Source organism: Bos grunniens, chromosome 5, assembly GCF_055505025.1.
Source record: "Bos grunniens cultivar Pamir isolate PY7600 chromosome 5, Bosgru_T2T1.0, whole genome shotgun sequence".
NCBI lineage: Eukaryota > Metazoa > Chordata > Mammalia > Artiodactyla > Bovidae > Bos > Bos grunniens.
The window spans coordinates 60776456-60790212 of NC_141169.1; the positions used below are offsets into that span (position 1 = coordinate 60776456).

A 13757-nucleotide genomic window follows, 5' to 3' on the forward strand; every position below is an offset into this window, starting at 1 on the left:
AAGGAATCTCCACACTCTTCTCCACAGTGACTGTACTAGTTTGCATTCCCACCAACAGTGAAAGAGGGTTCCCTTTTCTTGACACCCACTCCAGCATTTATTGCTTGTAGACTTTTGGATCACAGCCATTCTGACTGGTGAGAAATGGTACCTCATAGTGGTTTTGATTTGCATTTCTCTGATAGTGATGTTGAGCATCTTTTCATGTGTTTGTTAGCCATCTGTATGTCTTCTTTGGAGAAATGTCTGTTTAGTTCTTTAGCCCATTTTTTGATTGGGTCATTTATTTTTCTGGAATTGAGCTGTAGGAGTTGCTTGTATATTTTTGAGATTAGTTGTTTGTCAGTTGCTTCATTTGCTATGATTTTCTCCCATTCCGAAGGCTGTCTTTTCACCTTCCTGATAGTTTCCTTTGTTGTGCAGAAGCTTTTAAGTTTAATTAGGTCCCATTTGTTTATTTTTGCTTTTATTTCCAATATTCTGGGAGGTGGGTCATAGAGGATCCTGCTGTGATGTATGTCAGAGAGTGTTTTGCCTATGTTCTCCTCTAGGAGTTTTATAGTTTCTGATCTTATGTTTAGATCTTTAATCCATTTTGAGTTTATTTTTGTGTATGGTGTTAGAAAGTGCTCTAGTTTCATTCTTTTACAAGTGGTTGACCAGTTTTCCCAGCACCACTTGTTAAAGAGATTGTCTTTAATCCGTTGTATATTCTTGCCTCCTTTGTCAAAGATAAGGTGTCCATATGTGTGTGGATTTATCTCTGGGCTTTCTATTTTGTTCCATTGATCTATATTTCTGTCTTTGTGCCAGTACCATACTGTCTTGATGACTGTGGCTTTGTAGTAGAGCCTGAAGTCAGGCAGGTTGATTCTTCCACTTCCATTCTTCTTTCTCAAGATTGCTTTGGCTATTCGAGGTTTTTTGTATTTCCATACAAATTGTGAAATTATTTGTTCTAGCTCTGTGAAGAATACCGTTGGTAGCTTGATAGGGATTGCATTGAATCTATAAATTGCTTTGGGTAGTATGCTCATTTTCACTATATTGATTCTTCCAATCCATGAACATGGTATATTTCTCCATCTATTAGCATCCTCTTTGATTTCTTTCACCAGTGTTTTATAGTTTTCTATATATAGGTCTTTAGTTTCTTTAGGTATATATCTTCCTAAGTATTTTATTCTTTTCATTGCAATGGTGAATGGAATTGTTTCCTTAACTTCTCTATTTTCTCATTATTAGTGTATAGGAATGCAAGGGATTTCTGTGTGTTGATTTTATATCCTGCAACTTTACTATATTCATTGATTAGCTCCAGTAATTTTCTGGTGGAGTCTTTAGGGTTTTCTATTTAGAGGATCGTGTCATCTGCAAACAGTGAGAGTTTTACTTCTTCTTTTCCAATTTGGATTCCTTTTATTTCTTTTTCTGCTCTGATTGCTGTGCCCAAAACTTCCAAAACTATGTTGAATAGTAATGGTGAAAGGGGGCACCCTTGTCTTGTTCCTGACTTTAGAGGAAATGTTTCAATTTTTCACCATTGAGGATAATGTTTGCTGTGGGTTTGTCATATATAGCTTTTATTAAGTTGAGGTATGTTCCTTCTATTCCTGCTTTCTGGAGAGTTTTTATCATAAATGGGCGTTGAATTTTGTCAAAGGCTTTCTCTGCATCTATTGAGATAATCATATGGTTTTTATTTTTCAATTTGTTAATGTGGTGTATTACATTGATTGATTTGTGGATATTGAAGAATCCTTGCATCCCTGGGATAAAGCCCACTTGGTCGTGGTGTATGATCTTTTTAATGTGTTGTTGGATTCTGTTTGCTATAATTTTGTTAAGGATTTTTGCATCTATGTTCATCAGTGATATTGGCCTGTAGTTTTCTTTTTTTGCGGGATCTTTGTCAGGTTTTGGTATTAGGGTGATGGTGGCCTCATAGAATGAGTTTGGAAGCTTACCTTCCTCTGAATTTTCTGGAAGAGTTTGAGTAGGAATAAGTTTTAGCTCTTCTCTAAATTTTTGGTAGAACTCAGCTGTGAAGCTGTCTGGACCTGGGCTTTTGTTTGCTGGAAGATTTTTGATTACAGTTTCAATTTCCGTGCTTGTGATGGGTCTGTTAAGATTTTCTATTTCTTCCTGGTCCAGTTTTGGAAAGTTGTACTTTTCTAAGAATTTGTCCATTTCTTCCACGTTGTCCATTTTATTGGCATATAATTGCTGATAGTAGTCTCTTATGATCCTTTGTATTTCTGTGTTGTCTGTTGTGATCTCTCCATTTTCATTTCTAATTTTATTGATTTGATTTTTCTCCCTTTGTTTCTTGATGAGTCTGGCTAATGGTTTGTCAATTTTATTTATCCTTTCAAAGAACCAGCTTTTGGCTTTGTTGATTTTTGCTATGGTCTCTTTTGTTTCTTTTGCATTTATTTCTGCCCTAATTTTTAAGATTTCTTTCCTTCTATTCACCCTGGGGTTCTTCATTGCTTCCTTTTCTAGTTGCTTTAGGTGTAGAGTTAGGTTATTTATTTGACTTTTTTCTTGTTTCTTGAGGTATGCCTGTATTGCTATGAACTTTCCCCTTAGGACTGCTTTTACAGTGTCCCACGGGTTTTGGGTTGTTGTGTTTTCATTTTCATTTGTTTCTATGCAAATTTTGATTTCTTTTTTGATTTCTTCTATGACTTGTTGGTTATTCAGCAGCGTGTTTTCAGCCTCCATATGTTGGAATTTTTAATAGTTTTTCTCCTGTAATTGAGATCTAATCTTACTGCATTGTGGTCAGAAAAGATGCTTGGAATGATTTCAATTTTTTTGAATTTACCAAGGCTAGATTTATGGCCCAGGATGTGATCTATCCTGGAGAATGTTCCTTGTGCGCTTGAGAAAAAGGTGAAATTCATTGTTTGGGGATGAAATGTCCTATAGATATCAATTAGGTCTAACTGGTCTATTGTATCGTTTAAAGTTTGTGTCTCCTTGTTAATTTTCTGTTTAGTTGATCTATCCATAGGTGTGAGTGGGGTATTAAAGTCTCCCACTATTATTGTGTTATTGTTAATTTCTCCTTTCATACTTGTTAGCATTTGTCTTACATATTGCGGTGCTCCCATGTGGGTGCATATATATTTATAATTGTTATATCTTCTTCTTGGATTGATCCTTTGATCATTATGTAGTGACCTTCTTTGTCTCTTTTCACAGCCTTTGTTTTAAAGTCTATTTTATCTGATATGAGTATTGCTACTCCTGCTTTCTTTTGGTCCCTATTTGCATGGAAAATCTTTTTCCAGCCCTTCACTTTCAGTCTGTATGTGTCCCCTGTTTTGAGATGGGTCTCTTGTAGACAACATATGTAGGGGTCTTGTTTTTGTATCCATTCAGCCAGTCTTTGTCTTTTGGTTGGGGCATTCAACCCATTTACGTTTAAGGTAATTATTGATAAGTATGAACCCGTTGCCATTTACTTTACTGTTTTGAGTTCGAGTTTATACACCCTTTTTTTGTTTCCTGTCTAGAGAATATCCTTTAGTATTTGTTGGAGATCTGGTTTGGTGGTGCTGAATTCTCTCAGCTTTTGCTTGTCTGTAAAGCTTTTGATTTCTCCTTCATATTTGAATGAGATCCTTGCTGGGTACAGTAATCTGGGCTGCAGGTTATTTTCTTTCATCACTTTCAGTATGTCTTGCCATTCCCTCCTGGCTTGGAGAACTTCTATTGAAAGATCAGCTGTTATCTGTATGGGAATTCCCTTGTGTGTTATTTGTTGTTTTTCCCTTGCTGCTTTTAATATTTGTTTTTTGTGTTTGCTCTTTGTTAATCTGATTAATATGTGTCTTGGGGTGTTTTGCCTTGGGTTTATCCTGTTTGGGACTCTCTGGGTTTCTTGGACTTGAGTGATTATTTCCTTCCCCATTTTAGGGAAGTTTTCAACTATCATCTCCTCAAGTATTTTCTCATGGTCTTTCTTTTTGTCTTCTTCTTCTGGGACTCCTATGATTCGAATGTTGTAGCGTTTAATATTATCCTGGAGGTCTCTGAGATTGTCCTCATTTCTTTTAGTTCGTTTTTCTTTTTTCCTCTCTGATTCATTTATTTCTACCATTCTATCTTCTAATTCACTAATCCTATCTTCTGCCTCTGTTATTCTACTATTTGTTGCCTCCAGAGTGTTTTTGATTTCATTTATTGCATTATTCATTATACATTGACTCTTTTTTATTTCTTCTAGGTCCTTGTTAAACCTTTCTTGCATCTTCTCAGTCCTTGTCTCCAGGCTATTTATCTGTGAGTCCATCTTGCTTTCAAGATTTTGGATCATTTTCACTATCATCATTCGGAATTCTTTATCAGGTAGATTCCCTATCTCTTCCTCTTTTGTTTGGTTTGGTGGGCATTTATCCTGTTCCTTTACCTGCTGGGTATTCCTCTGTCTCTTCATCTTGTTTATATTGCTGACTTTTGGTTGTTCTTTTTGTATTCTGGCAGTTTGTGGAGTTCTCTTTATTGTGGAGTTTCCTCGTTGTGTGTGGGTTTGTACAGGTGGCTTGTCAAGGTTTCTTGGTTAGGGAAGCTTGTGTTGGTGTTCTGGTGGGTGGAGCTGTATTTGTTCTCTCTGGAGTGCATTGAGGTGTCCAGTAATGAGTTATGAGATGTCTATGGTTTTGTAGTAACTTTGGGCAGTCTGTATGTTGGAGTTTAGGGCTGTGTTCCTGTGTTGCTGGAGAATTTGCGTGGTATGTCTTGCTCTGGAACTTGTTGGCCCTTGTGTGGTGCTTGGTTTCAGTGTAGGTATGGAGGCATTTGATGAGCTCCTGTCAATTAATGCTCCCTGGAGTCAGGAGTTCCCTGGACTCAGGGTTTGGACTTAAGCCTCCTGCTTCTGGTTTTCAGTCTTATTTTTACAGTAGTCTCAAAACTTCTCCTTCTATACAGCACCATTGATAAAGCATCTATGTTAAAGATGAAAAGTTTCTCCACAGTGAGGGACACCCAGAGAGGTTCACAGAATTACATGGAGAAGAGAAGAGGGAGGAGGGAGTTAGAGGTGACCTGAATGAGATGAGGTGGAATCAATAGAAGAGACAGCAGTCTAGCCAGTAATCACTTCCTTATGTGCACTCCACAACTGGACTGCTCAGAGATGTTCATGGAGTTATACAGAGAAGAGAAGAGGAAGGAAGGGGACAGAGGTGGCCAGGAGGATAAAAGTGGGGAATGAAAAGGAAAGAGACAGATCTAGCCAGTAATCAGTTCCCTAAGTGTTCTCCACTGTCTGGAACACACAGAAATTCATAGAGTTGGGTAGAGCAGAGAGAGGTTAGAGAGGAGACACAGGCGACCTGGTGGAGAAAAAGGAGAGTCCAAAGGGGGAGAGAGCAGTGAAGCCAGTAATCTCGCTCCCACGTAAAAATGGGTACTAAAGATTGGGTTCTTAAAGGTACAAAATTGATAACAAATACCACAAAGCAAAAATTAAAAATCTAGAGTAGAGTTTGGAATTTCAAAAATACAATGTTAAAGAAAAGAAGAAAAATAAAGAGAGAAAAAAAACAAAGTCACAAAAATTATAAAGAAAATATAGGTACAAAATTGATAACAAATACCAAAAAGCAAAAATTAAAAATCTAGAGTAGAGTTTGGAATTTCAGAAATACAATGTTAAAGAAAAGAAGAAGAAAAAAAGAAAGAGAAAAAAAACACAAAGTTACAAAAATTATAAAATATATATATATGAAGTTTGCTTTAAAAAAATAGGGTCTTTTTTTTTTTTACAAAGTAATAGTAGGTTATGAAAGTGAAAATTAAAGGAGTAATAGAGGACTTAAAATTTTTAAAAAAATTGAAAAAAAAAGAAAGAAAGAATGATCGTAAAAATAGTAATAATATATCTAAGACTTTCTCTGGTGTTGTTGTGGGTATTGTGGGGTCAGTTCATTTTCCGCTAGTTCCTTGGTCCGGCTTATATTTCTCAAGATCTATAGGCCCCTTCCTATGTAGTCGATACTAACGACAGGGTTTTAATCTGTTGCACCTGTCACTTCCAAGGCAGTTCCCTCTGTTTTAGCTTCTTCTGTTTGCTGGTCTGTTCAGTGTCTGATTTCCGCCCTGACACAAAGGGGCGGTGGTGGACACATTTTTTTTTAGGCTCACTTGTTCAGTTGTGCTGTGGGGAGGGAGGGACGCTGCAGATAACACTGGTGTGTGCTTGCAGTGCCTCAGCCATACTGGGCCTGCCCCTGCTTACGGTGCATATACCCTCCCTGCCCACACTGCTCAGGCTCTAGGTTGCTCTGCTGGGAACCATCTGAGGCTGGACCTGGGCTGCATGCACCTCCCAGGTCTAAGCCGCTCAGGTTCAGGCACTCGGGTAGTCCTCAGGGGCGCAGACTCGGTTGGGCCTGTGTTTTGTGCTCTTGCCAGGTCTGAGCAGCTCAGGTGATGAGGTGTTTGGCGAGCGCGGTCGCTGCGACTTATCGCCTCCCTGCTACTCGGTTTTCTGGGTGTACAACTGGTGCACCTTCTCAGGCGGATGTTGACCATCCAGAACCTCAAGAAGTTTTAGTTAGCAAAGAAGCCTGCTTACAGTTTTGTAGATAATGTCTCTCTGGGGCTGCAATTGCCCCTTCCAGCTCTGGCTGCCTGTCACCGGAGGGGGATGGTCTGCAGCCGGCTATCTTTGTTCAGTCCTTTGTTCTGCGTGCAGGCCTGGCGGTGTCTTAGGTTAGGGCTGGCTTTTCGCGTGGTAGTTATCCCACAGTCTGGTTTGCTAACCTAAGTTAGTTCGCTCAGATTGTGCTTGGGGCACTCAGGCCAGATTCTTACTCTAAGCGATGCAGCCCGCACCTCCCTGCCCAGCCCCCGCTTGCTAGTGGTGGGTGTAGGCCTCTGCGCTGCTTCTCCGATGGGGGAGTTACCCTTGGGCTCGTAAACTGTGGGTATGAATTGTTTCTTTATTTTTCCTCCCTGTTATGTTGCCCTCTGTGCTTCCAAGGCTCGGCACAGACTCGGCAGTGAGAGTGTTTCCTGGTGTTTGGAAACTTCTCTCTTTTTAAGACTCCCTTCCCGGGACCGAGCTCTGTCCCTCCCCCTTTTGTCTCTTTTTTTGTCTTTTATATTTTTTCCTACCTCCTTTCGAAGACAATGGGCTGCTTTTCTGGGTGCCTGATGTCCTCTGCCAGCATTCAGAAGTTTTGTGGAATTTGCTTGGCATTTAAATGTTCTTCTCATGAATTTGTGGGGGAGAAAGTGGTCTCCCCATCCTATTCCTCTGCCATCTTCACTATTTATGTTTAGATCCATAGATAACACATACTATATTTAGTATAATTAATAGTTTATGAAAATTATGCCCTTCCATATATGATTTAACTTCTTTTCATTATTTAGTGTTATGCTGGCAAGAGGTACATAACCTGATATATATACATATATGTATCACTTCATGGGAAATAGATGGGGAAACAGTGGAAACAGTGTCAGACTTTATTTTTCTGGGCTCCAAAATCACTGCAGATGGTGACTGCAGCCATGAAATTAAAAGATGCTTACTCCTTGGAAGAAAAGTTATGACCAACCTAGATAGCATATTGAAAAGCAGAGATATTACTTTGCCAACAAAGGTCCGTCTAGTCAAGGCTATGGTTTTTCCAGTGGTCATGTGAGAGTTGGACTGTGAAGAAAGCTGAGCACCGAAGGTTTGATGCTTTTGAACTGTGGTGTTGGAGAAGACTCTTGAGAGTCCCTTGGACTGCAAGGAGATCCAACCAGTCCATTCTGAAGGAGATCAGCCCTGGGATTTCTTTGGAAGGAGTGATGCAAAAGCTGAAACTCCAGTACTTTGGCCACCTCATGCGAAGAGTTGACTCGTTGGAAAAGACCCTGATGTTGGGAGGGATTGGGGGCAGGAGGAAAAGGGGACAACAGAGGATGAGATGTCTGGATGGCATCATTGACTCAATGGATGTGAGTCTCAGTGAACTCCAGGAGTTGGTGATGGACAGGGAGGCCTGGCGTGCTGCGATTCATGGGGTCACCGAGTCGGACACGACTGACCGACTGAACTGAACTGAACTGATACATATCTTGTTTATTCATTTAGAATATTTATAGCATATAGATCAATAAATTGCCCATCTAATGTCATATTGATTAGAGATTTGTTTCTTTATTCTTTTCATTAAAAATGAAAATGTGTGGATGTCTGCTATGCACATGTCTAAAGGCTTATTTGGAGTGTATGCCTAGAAATGAAATTGTTGGATCCTGTGATATATAAATATTTTCTACTTTGCTGCATATTTGTAAATTACTTTCCAAATAGGTTTTTCCAGTTTACACTTCAGGTATAACAATGTCCATTTTTATTTCCCCTCATTTGTCAGTTTGAATAGTGTGAAAAAAGTAAGGATTTTAACATTTACATGATTATTAGTGATTTTGAGAGCAATTTAAAATTTTTATTTGTTTTATCTTATATGACTTTATCATTAGTCCAATTATCTATTTAGTTATTAAAATTTTTTTCTTATAAATTTATATTAAATAATTATGTGTTGAATAGTAAATCTTTGGAGGCTGTGGGTACTCCATGTATTTTGCTCCAGCCTTTGGATTGTTTTGTAAATATTGTTTGTGGTCTATTTTGTCACACAGATTAAAACAATTTAAATATAGTCAAATTTGATAACTCATCATTGTCTTCCAGATAGAAACCTAATCCTGATTTACTTAGCTCATTTACTAAGTAAAGAACTCATAGCTGTAGATTTCTAAACTAATAATCAAATTCATGTTTCTTCCTGGTTGGGCTTCAAGGAGATCCTCTTAACATGTAGCTATCTCTAAGTCTTTTTTTTTTTTTTTTTTTTAACTAAGAAGAATTTGGCTTATGGCTCAGGTAGTGGGGGAGAGAAAGGAGGTGTGTGTGTAGACTTGCCCTGATGAAGCTAGGACACAGAGCCCTTAACAGGTAGTTGACTTGTCTAGAAATCCAGATCCATGTTCCATGTTCATCAGTTAGGAACTGCCTACCACACTCCTTTGAAAATTGTTGTGTTTAATTTTCCTTATTGAAGTATAGTTGATGTATGTGTGTGCTTAGTCATTCAGTTGTGTCCAGCACTTTGCCCTCCCATGAACTGTAGCTCCTCTGTCCACAGGATTTCCCAGGCAAGAATACTGGAGTGGGTTGCCATTTCCTTCTCCAGGGGATCTTCCCTATCCAGAGAATGAACCTGGATCTCCTGCATTGCAGGTAGATTCTTTACTGTCTGAGCCACCATACTTGATGCATAATATTATTTAAATTATAGGTGTACAGTATAGTGATTCACAATTTTTAAAGGTTATACTCCATTTATAGTTACTATAAAGTATTTGCTACATTCCCTGTGTTGTGCGATACATCCTTACAACTTATTTTATATTTAATAGCTTTAAAGGTAAACAGGGGAGCATTCTGAGTTGGATTGATATGTAAAATGTAAATGTTGTGCATGCATATGTATTTGTCTGTGTGTGTGTTTGTGTGTGTGTACTATTTCAGATCTTGTATGGATTCCCCCAATTTATGCTGCTCTCACTTATTAGCAGGAGAGTTTACCCTTTTGGCAACTTCACTGATTGATTCTAGTTTCGACTTTGTTAGCACTTTAGTTATCTCCAAGCAGTCTATTTTTGTTAGAGTATAGACTCAAATAACTCTTTCCCATCTTTTTTTTCAGTAATGTCATATGTATTGAATTGAATAAGATACCTTTAGCAGCAAGTAACTAAAGACTCACTGAAAATAGCTTAAGCCTTAAGAGGTCTATTATTTCACATTACAGGGTTGCTGGAGACACGTTGATTCCAGGGTGGTTCACTGGCATGAGGACTTCATCAAAGACACAAGTTTCTCTCTACTTTCTGCTCTGCCATCCTCAGCAAATCAGTAATACCATTTATGGTCACATCATGGCTACAACAGTTCCAGGTATCAATTCATTATTTTTGTCTAAAGGAAGAAATTTTTAATTTTCTCTCATATAGGTCTTTAACAAACAAGATATTTATTATAAAAATTTCAAAATATACAGACTATAATAAAATAGTAAAATAGTAAAATCCACTTCTATATACTCACTACTGTAATGCAATATTTTGCATTATATTGCAATATTTTATTATACAGGATAAGAAGCACAATTATACTTCATTCCTTGTACTTAACAGACTTCTCCAAAAATGAGGTGTTCTCCTTACATTACCAATTCATTACATGCTTAAACAGCTTACTGATAATTCATTATGTCATTTAATATTCTTCTTAAGGTAAAAATCCCTGACTTCCCAAAATACGTATTTTGTGACTGGCTTGTTAAAACCAAGAGTCAGTCAAGGAACACTCATTGCATTTGATGATTGTCATGTAACAGCATCAATAGATAAATTCAGCATGATTGTAGGAGGCAAAAAAAACTGAGGAATGAAAATTATGTGAGATAATATATTTCAACCTTAAAACAAACTTTTCTAATAAGAAATTGTTTCCCAAAAGACCTAGGGATGGTTCAAGGTGAGTTGGAAGAGTAGATAACATTCTTTCTTTTGTTTCTTTCCTATATGGCCCTCGTGGGATGGACTTGGAACTTGGCACTGTTATCACCCCATAATTGACCTTATTTTTAGCCTGTCTCAGAGGGACCTTTGCACCCAGTTCATGCTGCAATTATTTGAAATATTTGCAACAGAGATGACTAAGGGTACCAGGTTGCCTCCTGCTCTATTCCCCCAGGTCATCAGGGACTACTCCTCCTCACTGGTGATATTATCTTTGCTGTACTTAAATTCCATTTGGCTTTCATCGTTCTCATTCTAAGGCCTGTAAGATATGTCCTCACGTGCATGGCCATGCAATGTGATTCTTCAGGTTCAGGTGCATTTTCTTTTCAGTTTCCATAAAGAAATGTTCACAGGGTTAGAGACCTCACCAGGTCATCTCTGTTATCCTCTAGAAAGAGATAAGAGGTATATAGCTATAGGGGATTTTCAGGCAAAAACACAACAAAGGAAATGAAAAGGCTATTCTTAATTGAAAAACGAGATATTAATCTCTGAGCAGAGCCAAAAACTGAATAAAATGATATATTTCAAAACAAGATTTTACATCTCATTTAAAATTTTAATTCTTAAAATATGCTGAATTTTGACAATGTCTTTAATTTCCCTTCTATGGTTTTACACTCCTTTTTCCATTTTTAGGATTAAACACAATAACTTTTGAATCCTTGCTTCTACCATTAGGAAATTGCTCCACTGAAGTAAAGTGAGAAATATTCAGGTAAGAGATAGATTAATGTCAAATTTGTACAGAAAATTTTAGGAGCTGTCAATTTTTCCAGTAGCATGTCCGAGGTTTGTCCACTTTGAGAAGCTGAAGATGCCTTCATTTTGGATGAAGGTTTTGGAAAACCAAATAAATCTCTTGCTATCCTACTTTAAACTCTCACAAACTGTTTAGCTATTGACCTGTTTTAATCTCCAATGCCTATTTGTGGAATTTAAAATTACTCTTTTTGGGCTTCCCAAGTGGCTCAGTGCTAAAGAATCTGCCTGCCAATGTAGGAGACACAGGAGACAAGGGTTCAATTCCTGGGCTGGGAAGATCCTCTGGAGAAGGATACGGCAACCTACTCCAGTATTCTTGCCTGAGAAATCCCATGGACAGTGGAGAAATCCCATGGACAGTACAGTCTATGGGGTCACAAAAGAATCAGATTCAACTTACTGACTATACAACAACAAAATTCCTCTTAAATTTGATCCTTCTGTTGTAAAATGGAAGCATTAAAATGAATTTGAAATTACAGAGAGCAAATATTATTTATCTCTCAAAACCTTTAGATATGTTAGACTTACTATGTAAGTCAAGTGAGGCACTAAACAGGTAAAAAGAAAATGCTTTATGTGTGAAAATCATGTACCTTATAATGGAAAGAGGACTAGAATTGGAGAATCACACTAGAAAATTATGAGTTGCTGCTGCTGCTACTGCTGCTAAGTGCTTCAGTCGTGTCCGACTCTGTGCGACCCCATAGACGGCAGCCCGCCAGGCTCCCCCGTCCCTGGGATTCTCCAGGCAAGAACACTGGTATGGGTTGCCATTTCCTTCTCCAATGCATGAAAGTGAAAAGTGAAAGTGAAATTGCCCAGTCGTGTCCGACTCCTAGCGACCCCATGGACTGCAGCGCACCAGACTCCTCTGTCCATGGGATTTTCCAGGCAAGAGTACTGGAGTGGGGTGCCATCGCCTTCTCCAAATTATGAGTTAGGCGACTCAAATGTTGTGTGCTGATGGGCAATTACAATATACCTCAGAGTCAATTCCTATAAAAGGATGCAGCAAATCATACATAACACAACAGAATCTTATAAAGGAGATGATAATACAAATTTCAATGTATTATACAAGAGGCAAAAGATACTTTGTGATACCAGGAAATAGGTAGAAGTCTCTATTTTTAATCTTGTCTTGTACCTCTTAGCAGGTTCTTGCCATGGGTGACAAGGGAGCAGGCAACCATTCAGATGTAACTGACTTCATTCTTGTAGGCTTCAGGGTCCGTCCAGAGCTCCACATTCTCCTCTTCCTCCTATTCCTGCTTGTCTATGGCATGGTCCTTTTGGGGAACATTAGTATGATTGGCATCATTGTGACTGACTCCCAGCTGAACACACCAATGTATTTCTTTCTAGGCAATCTCTCCTTCATCGACCTCTTCTACTCCACTGTTATTGCACCTAAGGCCATGGTCAACTTCATGTCTGAGAAAAAGACTGTCTCTTTTGTAGGGTGTGCTGCCCAGTTCTTCTTTTTTGCACTCTTCATTGTAACAGAAGGGTTTGTCCTGGCGGCCATGGCCTATGACCGCTTCATTGCCATCTGCAACCCTCTTCTTTACAGTGTCCATATGTCAAGACGCCTTTGCACTCAGCTGGTGGCTGGTTCCTATTTCTGCGGTTGGGTCAGTTCCATTCTCCAAGTCAGTGTAACATTCTCAGTGTCTTTCTGTGCCTCCCGAGTCATTGATCACTTCTTCTGTGATTCTTACCAAATTGAGAAGATCTCCTGTTCTAATCTTTTTGTCAATAAGATGGTATCTCTTAGTTTGGCTACCTGCATTATTTTGCCCACAGTAGTTGTTATTGTAGTATCTTACATGTATATTGTAACCACAGTCTTGAAGATCCCCTCCAGTGAAGGGAGAAAGAAAGCCTTCTCCACTTGGCGCTCCCACCTGGGCGTGGTAAGCTTGCTTTATGGGACTGTCTCCTTTATGTATCTCACACCTCCAAGCAATCCTGAACTTCGTAAAGTGGTTTCAGTATTTTACATATTGGTTACACCCATGTTAAACCCTCTGATTTACTCTCTAAGAAACAAAGATGTCAAACAAGCTTTGAGAAAAATCTTATGGAAGAAAAAATCTTTATCCTAATTCTACTTTCTTGTGATTTCCTCATTAATGGGCCCATCGATAGTTTCAGCCTGATTTGCTTTCAGTGTGGAGTCAAGCTTGAGTCACTTGAAGATCCTTTACATTGATCATTCTGCAGATGAATTATTTTCAGTGAAGGGGTGGTAACAATTTATCATTCACTCTTCATCATTCACTCTCCCTTAAGAGCAGTGGTATATCTCATACATCAGTAAAATTTGAAGTCATCCTATAAACAGAAATATACTCCTTACTCTTTTTAGGTAAACT

General features: G+C 38.5%; 1 protein-coding gene across 1 annotated transcript; it reads left to right on the forward strand.

The window, feature by feature from the left end:
- The first annotated feature begins 12524 nt into the window (after window positions 1-12524).
- LOC147372235 (olfactory receptor 9K2-like) lies at window positions 12525-13487 on the forward strand. Its single transcript, XM_086403650.1, has one exon. The coding sequence runs from the start codon at window positions 12546-12548 to the stop codon at window positions 13485-13487; it is 942 nt and encodes a 313-aa protein (XP_086259776.1). The 5' UTR covers window positions 12525-12545.
- Window positions 13488-13757: the final 270 nt, after the last annotated feature.